Source organism: Mus musculus, chromosome 3 (assembly GCF_000001635.26).
Source record: "Mus musculus strain C57BL/6J chromosome 3, GRCm38.p6 C57BL/6J".
Classification (NCBI taxonomy): Eukaryota; Metazoa; Chordata; class Mammalia; order Rodentia; family Muridae; genus Mus; species Mus musculus.
In genome coordinates, this window is record NC_000069.6 from 9,425,906 (window position 1) to 9,439,335 (window position 13,430).

General features: G+C 45.5%; 1 protein-coding gene and 1 long non-coding RNA gene across 3 annotated transcripts in view; one reads left to right on the top strand and one right to left on the bottom strand.

Annotated features, from left to right (window-relative positions):
• The window catches only part of C030034L19Rik (RIKEN cDNA C030034L19 gene), a 34,214-nt gene extending 22,886 nt beyond the window's left edge, over positions 1-11,328 (top strand). Inside the window, exon 4 of the long non-coding RNA NR_160691.1 lies at positions 8,804-11,328. This is a non-coding gene — a long non-coding RNA (RIKEN cDNA C030034L19 gene). The remainder of the gene's footprint in view (positions 1-8,803) is intronic.
• Positions 1,105-13,430, bottom strand: part of Zfp704 (zinc finger protein 704) — a 183,076-nt gene continuing 170,750 nt past the window's right edge. For both annotated transcript variants that reach the window (NM_133218.2, XM_006530055.4), the window contains exon 9: positions 1,105-12,993. In NM_133218.2, the coding sequence (NP_573481.1) occupies positions 12,882-12,993 (112 nt within the window). In that variant the 3' untranslated portion in view covers positions 1,105-12,881. The remainder of the gene's footprint in view (positions 12,994-13,430) is intronic.

The window sequence follows — 13,430 nt, forward strand, 5'->3', positions numbered from 1 at the left end:
CATTAGCAGAATTTGTTATGTTCCTATGAGTTCCCTACAGTACCCACGGAGACAGCAAATACAACTGCTCCTCTGACTCACTGGGGGGGGGGCTGGTTCTAGGGACCCCCTGAGCACACAGATCCTTATCCTTATGTCCTTTCATTAAGTCATGTAGTATTTCACGTGACCTACACACATCTCCTGGAATACTTCCAACCACCTCAAGATTATCTACAGTATCTAATGTAGATGGTATCTGAATAGTTATTCAGTTTATAAGGAGAAATAACAAGAAAAATTTGTATGCTCAGTACCAAAATGACTCCCCCACTTCAGAAATTTCCAACTTGTGGTTGGTTGAATTCTTGTGCAGAACCCCTAGCTATAAAGGGCTGGATGTATGATTTCATACCACTTTGTAGGTGTTTACTTGTAGCTTAGACCCTCCCTAGTTTTTCCTGCTTCCTGTACATTAAGGCTTTCCAGCCTCCTGCAGCCGCCATCTGCCCTGGAGAGCATCCTGGAGCCCTGGGAGGCCCTGGAGGCCATATAGGTAGTTTGAGCACTGTTCACCAACACCAATGTTCTTATGTATCCTTGTGGCTAAAACACAGGCACTAAGTCAAAGGCCAGGAGCATGAGGCCTGAGCATGAATGACAAAGGAGAGCTGGCATCAAAGTGGGCCTGCACTATGCTATGGCTCAGAACAAAGAAACCTCTACTTGTTGGCTACCAAAGTAGCACCAAGCTTTCCTGGTGTGGTTTGGTGTGTGTCTATGTGTAACAGGAGACCTAACAGCTGAACAGAAGTGGAAGAGCATCTGTGATTTTGAAGGTGGACATAGTGAGTTCTAGTGGATAGCAGGTCTCTGCAGAGGAAGACCAGCTGGCTTAGAACCAGAATGCACACTAGATATTGTTTTCCTAGCACAGGGTCACAGGCAGTGGTTCAGTGGGACAGCAGGCTGAGCACAGGGAGTGTGCATTTGTATGAACTATGAGCCAAATAACCCCCCCCCCCTCAGGCTGTTTTAGACATTCTTCTGGAAAACTAAACAAATCACCAATACAACAACCCTTGATATGAATGTTAAGCTTTACATAAATGAATGGCTCCCAGATAGAAGCAGATACACAAAAAAACTTTTATTAAGTGGAAGTTAGACTTACTTCATGGTAATTAACCAGTTACAAGTGCATCTAAATTCATGTGTGTGAACATCATAGAAATCAGAATGGTCTTTCTGAAAGACTTGTGTTCTGGCTTGGTTTGTGCCAGTGCAAGCCAAGGACAGAGCCATACACAGAGTCAGTACAGGTTGACAATGAAGTCAGACTAGATTGGCAACACCATATTCATTGTTACAGCTAAGCATTACAGAACATGAAAGTCCAAGGACCAGAAGACTATTTCTAAAGAGTTAACTCTATATCCCTTCTCTACTACATGCTTTGAGGACTACCCAGCAAATCCTCCTCTCTGGGGGACAAGGACTCCTTGCTCTATGACACATCAATGGGTCATCACTACTGTAAACTTTTGCTGGTCCTCTTGATGCCCATTGTAAGTGGACAGCAGCCATCCCCGTGGGAAAGTGCAGTTAACTGCTGTGATCATTTTCTTTTGTAAATCTTGAAGTTAAAAATTTTCTTCTTTTCCAATTAGCACCAGTGTATTTTAAAATATTTTTTCCTGGTGTTAAATCTTAGGAAATGTTTTTGTAAAACGAACACACAAAGTCCAGAACAACAAAGACATTTTTTTTTTCAAAAAATGTGTTAGAGAATAGCATTTAGAAAACCAACATCATTGAAACACTCGACGCATCTATGTACAATGTGCCAACAGCTGGCAAGGAGCATGGCTGAGGACCAGTCTCAGAAAAGGCTGTCAACCGGGACCTCTGCAGGCAGTATTTACAGTCAGAAAAGGATTCAGAAACATAGTATCAGAACAGCTGGATTTGGCTAAAAATCATGTAAAAAGACACATTGCCCTCCCCTCTAGCTCCTACTTAGGGAGCAAACATATCTTGTATGACCATAAGTACCAGGGTTAGAAATGTGTTTCCCCATATTTTATAGACAGCCTAGAAACCTCCTCGACAGATACAGAAAGAGAACCGGAACAGCAAAGAAATGGGGTTCACTTCCTCCTTGTCAGATAGCGGGGAGGCTGCTGGAGTGATGAGGTGAGTACTGACCAAGGAGGAAAGAACAATTACCAGTGGGAAAGGCTCCGTGAAAAGGCCTATCAGCACAAGGCTGGAGAAATCTGGGTATAGTCTACATTTTCTATAAGAGATCACCTCCAAGTAATTTTGAAAAAAAAAAAAACAATTATTTGCCTTGTCAGACAATAACTTTATATTTTGTTCTTTGAAAACTATAACCTAAACTCTTCCTCACCCACAGTTGGATCGACAATTAGCCACAACTACCTAAGCTGGGTCATCTTTAGCCGATGCAATGGTAACAATGGTAATGTAATGTTACTATGGTAACAGCGTTGCCTGCCTGCTTATTGTTACTACTTGGGTACTGGAGACTGAACCCAGGCCTTCACACACGTGAGGCCAGGGCTCTATCTGTAAGCCACACCCTGGCCCTTCTATCCGCTAACCCAGTGTTACTAAATTATCCATCCCTAAGAACTGGGTGGTGTGCGAGTGGTCCCCTCCAGGAGAAGGCGAATCATCCTTCGCCTACTGTACTGGCTAGCTTTTCAGATCAAAGTCTGGATGCATGGTCTTGAAACCATCAGAGTGAAAAACAAAGGCACCCCACACCCTTATGAGGATTGGCATTCTCATTTATTTTGAATAATCTGTAGTTGTGATAAATCTCTATGAAAAAAAAAAGTACTCGGATTTGATACAAAATACATGTTTCTCTCTGAAAATGCATAGTTTATAAATTTATACATTCATTCATTATTAAAGACTTTGTAAGGAAGTACTTACCCCTGAAACGATGGAAAGATTGTACCTCAAAAGAGCTCTGTGTACAGGACAGCACTGCTGTATCCTTCAGTCATCGACCACCCTAATGCCAGTGTCCCCCAGAGGACACTTCTTGGGCTTCAGTTTGGCTTTTGTTGTTTTTATCAAACACTATGAGAAAAACTTCCTACAGACAACATTTCCACTAACGACCCCACTTTTAACATTCGGTAACTTTTTTTGATACTTTAAGATTTGGTGTTGAAAAATTCAAAAGATGGCTTTCCTTTAACAGCGACCATGCTGATTCCCACCACTAAGGGCAGCTGAGGGGCTGCAGCCCATATCCCCTCCCCCGCCCCCTCGTGTATGAGCAGTGGCCTCAGGCCACTTGGCATGCGCTTTTGATGATAGTCTGGACCCTTTGGGACCTAGCGTGTACTTCCTCCCCCTGAGATCTTCATGCACATAGGGCTATACAGTATGATATATTTTGGAAACTATACTAGGGTATACTAGTTAATTCATAAGAGTGTTTATTTAAGTGACTGACCACAGTCTAATCATAAATTACAAAAATAGGGATTTCAGGGTGCACGATAGGAAACCGTGACTACTGGCATGTTCATGCGCTAGCTGAGCCACAGGTGCTTTTAGTTTTGGAAGCCATGGAAATAGCATGCTTTAGGAGTGTGACGTGTTTTCTCAAACATCTAGGTTTCACCTGAAGCTTTCTCCCTGTGATCAGCTCCTGCTGTTATGCCATGTCACAGCCACATACTTCCAGTAAGGATATAGAGTAAGGGCCTAAAAGTTATCCCTCTCTCTGAGTGCAATCTGCCACATTAGGCATCCTTCCCCCATGCAGGGACAGATCCCTGAGGGGCAGCTCAAACCCACAAACAATCACAAGCCCTCAGGGAGCCCTCTGTCCACTCTGTCTTGCTGTCTGTGCCTGAAATGAGGGATGAGCCTGTCCTGGGCCAAGGAATGAATGTTTGACAGGTAAGCAAATGGAAGCAGTGTTTGCTTTCCAGAGATATATAACAGGAGCAACTAAACTCCATCGCCACGTGGAGAAGGCCAATCCCATCCCCTTGAATCCTTGAGCCTGGAAGGATTTAGTCTGAGCCCTCTTGGATTCTCTTCCACCCTAACACAGCATCCTGTCTTGCTGACTCTAGCTCTGGCTAGGTGACCACACTGAGTGTCTTAAGGCACATGGACGGGAGTAGCTGCTGCTTTGCCGTGGGCTGAGTGTGGCAGGGTGGTGCCAATGCAGACCCTGTCCTCATAGCCCAGAGACTACATCTGCTCAGACAGAGAACGGCTTTCTCTTGCAGGGAGGGTAGCCACTCACTGAGCAGAATGAGTGTCTAGAGGGAAGCATCCATGTACTGGGGTGTTGACTTCAGAGCAAGCATTCAGTAACCAAGTAACAATAATGGCTGTCTCTGGATCTGGCAACAAACACATTTGGCTTCTGGGTTAGGAGATGAGGATCAAGAAGGGAGAGAAAGTGTCTACCCAACTATCTGCTCAGATGGCACTAGATGTGGAGTCTTCTTTCAGACCCTCACTTAAAGTTATGTCTTCTCCAGAGTGTTGGTTTCTGTTTCCAGTCACAGATAGAGACAAAACAGGAGACAGCTGTGTTTCCCCAACAGTTCTGTTCTTTTTTTTCTTTTTTTTTTTTGGTTTTTTGAGACAGGGTTTCTCTGTGTAGCCCTGGCTGTCCTGGAACTCACTTTGTAGACCAGGCTGGCCTCTGCTTCCCAAGTGTTGGGATTAAAGGCGTGCGTCATCACGTCCGGCTCGATTCCGTTCTTTAGTAATCCCTTTCTTGTCCTTTCTAGGGGCTGCCATGCTCTGCTTTGGCTATTTTCTGAATGAACATTTTGGGAAGACTGATTGTAATAGAAAGTGAAGTAGTTAATCAGTCTTAGGGATCGCTCAGGTGGCCTTGTCACATCAAAGGGTGTTCTCCTCGGAGGGTCACAGTGCAGCAATCCCCACTGAAAAGGAACATTTTTAAAAAGAACCAACTACTATTTGACTCTAACCCAATCCTTCAGTATCTGGTATGCGCTTTGTTTTTTCCCTTGCTAACACTAGGCCCTTTCTGTGCACTGCCAGCCAAGCACAGGCAGCCAAACCATACAGCCCACTGCCTTTTGTCAGAGGAGAAAGGGGCAAACTAACTGCCTCCCTGCTCATCAGCTAGGGAACTGGCCAGTCTAGCTGTCTGGGGGTTCCTTCTGGTCTTATGACAGGATTTCTTGTGAGAGCTTTCCTCTGAACTCAGGATGCTCACCTGACACCCTGGAAGCCTTGGATGGAGTGTATTCATATACTGGACAGCCTTATCATCATCCACAGTGGGAGCAATGTCAAAGCTTGCCAGCAGAAACTGCATTCAGACACATACAACTTAACTGACCTAGGCACTGCAGCATGCTTGCAGGTCGTTTTGAGTCGTCTCTACACATGGTAATTCTGAGCTGGTTGTTAACCACCATCCAGCATCAGCTTAAAGTTAGAGTCTGAAAGGCCAGAGGCCAGAAGCAAGCTATTTTTTCCTAAGGAGTCAACATTTTTATCAGAATATTGCTTTAGCTAACAAACTCCTCCTACACTTTACCATTTCACTGGACGGAACTTGGGGATGATTAAACTTGCACTTAGTGACATGAATGAGGGTGCTCTTTACTTCTGGGCTGAGAACATGGTGGGCCCAGGGAATCCACGGCTGAGTCACAGCGGAGGCCAGCTGGGCCAGGTCTCTCTCTGCAGGTAATGACGGTGCTGACTCATAGGTTTGAGCCAGTGTCTTGGCATAGCTATTAGTGGCCTTAGGACTTGTTTTCTATACTAGATTCATATGAAGATCAAAGGAAGTAATGTCTGAATGACACATACTTTACCATACAGAACTCTCCCTGTGACATCAGAACTTCAATAGACTTCAATAGAAGACAAGAGTTTAAAATAATGTACTTTCTCAGAACAATGAAAGTCTAATGTGTGTAGCCCTCCACTCATGTGACAAAGTTATTCTCAGTTTTATTTCACCCTGCGAGAAAGAGACTGAGGTTGCCTGTGTGGAAAAACTTCCTTTAAGGTGAATGGACTCCTGAAAACACCTAAGTGCCTGCTAGTTCTGAAGCAGGGGCCTTACCAGATCAGAGGTGAAATTATATATACATTTATAGTGGGACAAGGAGAGAGATGGCCTAGGAAGCTAGGGAGCACAAAGCGTAGGCAGAGGGCGCTGGCATGGGAGGGGCCATGTGCTACTGTAAAGCACCAGGGTACCCGGCTGCCAAATCAAAGGCTCCCGATTACTTTGTCCCCCTTCCTCCCTTCCTTCCTTCCTTCCTCCCTTCCTTCCTTCCTTCCTGCCTCCCTCTTTCCCTTCCTTCCTCCCTCCCTCTGCCCTTCATCACAGTGGTCACGGTAGCAGACACAGTATCAGGGTTACAGCTATTCAGTACTTTGGGGTGTGGCCTGGGTATGGCAGGAGGCAGCTCTTGCAAGAGCCGGGTGACAACTTAGTGCATTCTGATCAGGAGCAATGCTAAGCTGAAGAGATGACATTTCTATTTTTGTCTTCCATGAGGATATCCTCTAGGGAGGAATAGTGTCTTCCCTCTTTTGAAATGTCTGCTGTTCAGATCGTGGCAGCACATGAGTCTAAGATGCTCATGGAGGAATCTGGGCCTGTTAGCTCACAAGTGTGGAAGTTTGCCATAGCTGATACTGTGGCCACAGGATGCCTCTGCCCCCACACAGCTTTTCTTGGTCTGCAGGATTGGCTGAGAACGTATGTTAGTGGTCAACACTGAATTGTCGGGTGGTGCCATGTCTCCAGTTTGGATCTGGCAACCTGGCCTGATTGTCAAAAGCTGAGTGAGGGTCCTTCCTGTTCGGTAGATGTCAGTTGTCTAGTCCAACACCGTTGTTGGTCCTGACACGCCCTGAACATCTGCAGTCCTTTTCCAGCTGTTCTAAAGTGTCTAAATGCGCACACAGTCTCTGGAAGGAAGCCTCCACGCACAGGTGGAGTAAGTCGCACATAGTTCAAAACCATGTGGCAGTGAAAACCTGCTGGGCACCCGAATGCCATCCATCAGTGGTACTATCCTAGGGGATGGCAATGGCGAGCTAGCTGCAAGCCAGCCCACTCAGGCACTGGGTGCAAGGCTGCACAACCCCCTGTTCCCTCATACAATGCCTTTATAGTTCCCGTCTAACAGACTGTCAGCCGTACATGGAAGATACGGCTAGAAAAGCTAGAATGGCCTCTCAGTAACTGGTACAGTTACCTGGCAGGTACACAGCTGCCCCACCTCAGCTTCTACTCTGAAACTGTCGCATACGTGGCTAACTGGCCTAGCTTTTTGAGTCAATAAACTCTTGGGAAGATGTTTTCTTAACAGCGAGTGGGCTTGTTGATGTGGGACAGCTTAAAATAGCCTTGGCAGTGCTCACACTGTGTATGTGGCTCCCATTTCTTACGTCCCATGGGAATTCTGTCATTTTTCTGCTCACAACCTTCTGTGCCTGTGAGTTTTCCATAGTGAAAAACAAACAAAAGTCAAACGGTCCTGATGAGGAAGTTTCTCAGTTGGCGGTGGTAAGAACAACAAAATCACAAACACTGCTGACCGTTTAAAGGTTCTTTGGGCATATATACTACAGTTTTAGACAGTGCCACCAAATGACGCTTGCTTATAAAATGCAGGCATGTAGTTCTGATAGGTGAAAACTCATAAGAAAACTCATACCACACTAAAGGGATATTTCTTCCTTGGCCTAGAAGCCTATGTGCTAGCATCTTTTCTTGGGTTTAAAATATAGAAGGTGAATCTTCATGTGACATGCCCCCTGCCCCCACAAAGATGCTTTGAATACACACTGGTCATGAGGGAATAGTTGCTGCTTCATTGATTCTCTTGCAAATGACCTTGCTATCTGGTCTCCATTTCTACCCTTGCTCAGAGGGTTAATTGAAAAGATACGCATCAAAACACTTGCTTAAAAGAGGCATAGCCCTTGGATTGAGGGACAGGAACTGTGTGCCATATCTACACTTCCTGCCGGTTAAAATACTGCATTTTAAAAAATAAGCTACAATGTATAAAACCAAGGTCATTTCCCACAAAGTGTTCATGTTCTCTGTGATTACAAAACGCGGTATCTTGTAAAATATTTCCAGTTCTGTTAAACTTGAGAAGTACTAATGCTTATTATAAAAGTGTCATGTCTCTTGCAGAAGCCTAAGCAGTGTATTTCTTTCATTTGGAAATTTAAGTTGTAATTATTATTGTATTTAAGATTACATTTACCATAACACATTACCATTATGATTCTCAGACACACACAACAAGTTATAAAACATGAGATTGTCTTAGGAAAAAAAAGCTACTTACAAAACAGGACAGGAGATAAAATTCCCGTTTTGATTCCTGGTCCTGTGATAGGTACACTCTTTAAAGCATGTGTGTCATTGGAAATGGGCCTTTTCCAAGTCTGTCACCAGAAGCAAGTCTTGAGTACATTTCATATGTCCTTGCTCTGTTGGAGTACAGTTACTCAGGACAACTGGTACCTAAAAGTGCTAACCTCATCTTATTTACTAACTTCCCCTGTGGCTACTTACAATGCAGAAAATACAGGATGAAATCGTAACATGGAGAAATCCCTCCACGTGGGAGGATTGGTGGCACCTGTGTGCTGCTGGTAGGTTTCTTTCTTACAGAAATAGAATTGTCAGTTGACTCATATGCCTAACATGCCCTTCAAAATGACCCACGCTCCCAACGCTGTCATACTGACGGGCCATGCTGGCTCCACTCATCCGCACATATTCACACAGGTCAATGCCACAGCTGATGTGGGTGGTGGAAATCCTACGGACAAGAGCAAAGACAGCACCTTGTCCACCAGAGTCCATGGCAGTGTGCTCCTGAACATGCCACTAAAGCAAACCACACGTCGTGGCCAGCTTTCCCTCCCTTAGAGGATGCTGTGTATAATAAACAGCATCCAGACTGAGGAACTACAACAAGGAACAGCAAGGCTTTTTGTTCCCAATTACATTCAGAGGAAGCCTCACCATGTCTATGGATGCCCAGCAGGCTCTTCACCTGTGGCTCAAACCTCAATCAGCTTTAGGGCAGCTACGAACAGACAGTCCCTCTGCCACACCTCATGGAAGTCGTCTGCCTGTCCAGCTGAACACGGATTTGTTTTGAAATGACACGGAGAGTTACATAAAGAAAAACTTGTTCTGACAAGAAAAGACTTGAGGAGATAAAAATCCTCCTGGTCTCGGGGTTCTCCAGATCTCTTCCCACAGCATCCTTGTCTCCCTGAGGAAATGAGTAGTATTTACAGTATTCTGCTGCTATGCTCAACAGATTCTTGTATGTACAGTTCTCACCTCTTTTCTCAGAACCTTCTCCGGTGAATGCCACCTTTGTCTTGCAGGGCAGCTGAAGTGAGAGATGAAACAGACTCTTTTATAGGGGCTCACTACTCACTTTAAGCCCAGGGCTTCTGGCAAAGTGTGACGTACTTGTTCTTGGATACCAGAGATGGCAGACTCCAAATCTTGTCATCTTCAATTGCAATGGGGAACAATTTGGCTTCAAATAATTTTTCCAACATACATGAAGTCTGAAGGAATTTTTGGAGAGCTCAACAGTAATGCTTTTCTCTAGAGATGATCGTCCTTTATAGCTTGGTCATGGGAGGTTCATAAGGGAGCCTCCTGGACATGGTACTATCAACGTGCACGAGAGGTCCACTCTGGTTTGGAAACCCACTGTCTTCTTCCTGGCGCTAGCTTTTGCTAATCCAGAGAACCTAACTTCCCAGACATAAGGTGGCAGGTGAGCCTGATGGATAGTTCCTGGCCGAAGCAGCTCCTGTCTTGTGTCAGACATCTACAGCAGACATGGAGGAGTCCTAGCTGAGCAGCCCAAGAACATGAGCAGAAGATAGGGGTGTGCAGGTCTCCCGCACTGCCCCCTTGACACATATGCTACCTGGGGGTTTCTCCACGTTATCTCACAGATTTTCACAAAATAAGTGTCCATATTCCAGGAAGGCTAAGGCTGGAAACTATTGCCTGTTGCACACATTGCTTCCTAGCTGGCTGGAGAATGTCCTGCTAGTCACTGTGACATGCTTTTTCCGGGAGAAATGAGAAACCTTTTTCATCATGGAAGAAGAAGAACTAGACATTTCCATGGACAAGAATTCATTACATCACTGCTCCTTTGACAGACAGGGCTGGAAGCCCTGGGGTGCACAGAGCCTCAGGCTAGCAGCCAGCTCACCAACTCTCATGCTTTCTGTTTCTCCACAAAATGAAGACACAAAAAGAACTTAGTTTCATGGACATGGCATGAAATGAAAAGTCAGGCTTCATTTGGCACTTTGTTTGGGTCCCCAAATAACAAAATAACTACTTAAGAAATGTAACTCACACAAAAAGTAACTCATATAATCAGTTAACTGTATGTTGCAATTCAGAGCTTCCGGTCCCTGGCATTACACCCTTCCACACAGGGAATGGGCATGTGTCCAGAGCTGCACTCAGGATTTGCCTGCACCTTGGAAGCCAGATAAGGAAATGTTCAGTGCCTAAGGCTGGCCTGGAGATGAGGGCCCTAGGTGGGCTGGGGATGCACACGAGCTGGCACGATGGAGGTTTCTGAGAAAACGAGGGACTCAGGTCAGGTGCATTTGGTGTCACGATTGTGCTGACAATATGCAGCTAAGCGGGCTCAGACCTGCCCTTAGGCTGTGTTTCTGGGGGCGACAGCTCAGCACCTAAGGACTGCTCTCTCTCACACAGACGACAGCATTCCTTCACCTCCAAGTTCTTCAAGAGAAGGTGGATTGAATTTCACATCACTTTAATGTTTTGATTAAAGTCTTCATCTGAGATTTTAAAAATTAAGGGAGCTTTGCTGAGGAGAAAACCCTCTAGCCTAGGATCCATCTGTTATTTAAGCACATGGTGAACTTGACCAAACAGTTGATGTCTCAATCTCCACGTTGCTCAGGGCCTCTTGGAGCAGCTAGAACACCATTTCAGGGAGTGAGGCTACAGGAGATAAGGAGAGGACATGCCCAGGGGAAAGAAATCTAGCTCTGGACTTTAAAAGCAAAAAGTTGTTTCCTGGTTGCAGGTAAAAGCATCTGGAACAGGTGGTATAGCTGATGTTGGTTATCAACCTACAGGGAAATCAGAGAAAGCTTTCTCTTTTCTCTTGAAGTAAGTGTTTTGTTTTCCTTTTAAGTATCCAAAGGAAAAGATCAGCATCTCTTTCCCGTTTTCCTTGATTTCCGTGGTAAAAAAGCCACATGAATTTAAAAAATAAAATTGCCAAAATACATGAACGCACCAGTTAAGGGTGTTCCGCTGTAGAGCCTCCATATACACCCCTTATATACAAAGAGGTGTCTCAGACGCCTACATGCCTTCTCTACTCTGTAAAAAAGCACTATGTACAATCTTTAAACATATATTAAGTTTTCCTCTGTGCAAGTTCATTTAACATTCATATTGCTGACACCATGTTCCCCATCCCTACCTAGTGGCTCCTATAAGGTGCTCTTACCATGCATAGGTACAGGACACTCCTCTCTTAAGCAGGGCAGACAGAATAAGTCCTTACAAGGCTTGATAGCTGCTCCAAGCTCCACCCTTCCAACAGCCAAGTACATCAGGTTCCAATGGCTGGAACCCAGCCTAAGCCTTGGCCCTACTCAATGGAGAGAGTCCTATACCAAGATGCATCTGCCTTTGGGCATCCTGTAAGTTAGTTTCTGAGCAAATTCTTAATTCATAGTTTCAATATTCCTATAAGACAACAAAGTTTAGCGTTCCATTATCCATATACGTCACCGAGTCCACTAACTCATCCCCTAGCCATCCCCTCGCCATCTAGAAAAGTGCACTCACAATGGAAGTTGGCTTGATGCCCTAGTGGATCTTTCCCACAGCTATGCTCTGCTGGAAGCAAACCTGCAGGCCAGTCTGGAGTTTTCTACCTGGGCGGGGTTGGAGAGCAGAATGCTAACCCAGAGTCCTGGCTATGGTCTTGGCAGAACCAAGCAGGACACACTATCCAGGCTGCAGTGTGTGTGATATCCCTGAAAGCAGCATCAAGGTTTACCAGATTGCTACTAGCGCCAGCTCTCGTCTGAGCCATGGCAGGCAGAGACTTAGTGGTGCCACCACTCACATGGGATCCAAGGACGATTTTCAGATGCTTTCTGCAGTGCCTCTTGGTGTCCTGACCTCAGGTGATGGCTGAGGTGACTCGCACTCACTGTCAATCACTTTTGGCCTTATGTAAGTTACTCAGGGCCTCCAAGCTAACATCTTTACAATGGTTCCACTTGGGGTCCTTCTTGAAAACAAAACAGACATAGAAAAACTCTTTTTTGAAATACATCATGATCAGACTGATCCAAGGAGTCGCACGGAAAAACAGAGAGATGCCTATTCACAAGGTAGGTACTATCCTTTATACAAATGCTACCTCAGACTGTGTAGCTTATGGGTATATTGTGTAGCTTATGGGCATATTGTTTTCAGTGTCAAAAACCCTCGAAAATGCCAGAGTTCAGAAAGCTTATCAAAATGTGCCTTCTCTCTAGGTGAAATGGGCCTGGTTGGCTAAGCTGCTACAGAAGACCAGCTTTAAGACCAGACTGAGAGCTAAGGAAGCGGGCTTTTCCTTCGAAGGAAGGTCCTCCTTGGCGCTCTCGCCTGGTTCTCAGAGCAGTGCAGTGCTGATTTTTTGCTGTGTTTTTGTTTTTGTTTTTGTTTTTGTTTTGCTTTAATTCCACCAAGGAATTATATTCCTGGGATTCCAGGCAGGGCCTTCCCTGGGCCTTGAGTAGCTTCCTTTGGAAGGAGAGGCAGGAATGGCTCAGTCAATGAACCGCTGGCAGGCCTTCTTCCAGCGGCAGGCGGTGCACCACATGTCCCTGTTTTCCATCCCATAAACCTTGCGGCACTTTTTGCCTTCTCCTCTGGGCTTCCTGTAAGAAAGACGGCACACAGACAGCCTTAGGGACAGGAACGGGGCGGCCTTCTGGGGAGAGTTGCAAAGAATAAGGGGGAACAGAAGACAAAAAGCCCAGCATGGAGTAGGACTTCCCGTAGGGCTGGGGACTTCTCTGGCCACTGTGATTACACTGTTTCTAAATCCCATTCATGGAAATGTTTCCTTGGCCATGGTGTAAGCGTAAGGGGTAGACACAAGAGGTGGGGACTGTGGAGGGGGACCTGGGGCAGCCCTGCTCACCAAGCACGAGGAGGACATTTGGAACCTATATGGAGCTTGATGTGATAGCGCGTGCATGCAATTGCCTGTAATCCCAGTGTTTATAGAGCAAGGTGAGAGATGCTGACAGAGATCCCTGCAAGCTCTTGGACCAGCTTGACTGCAGTGGGTGAGTGAGACACCCCACCAAGA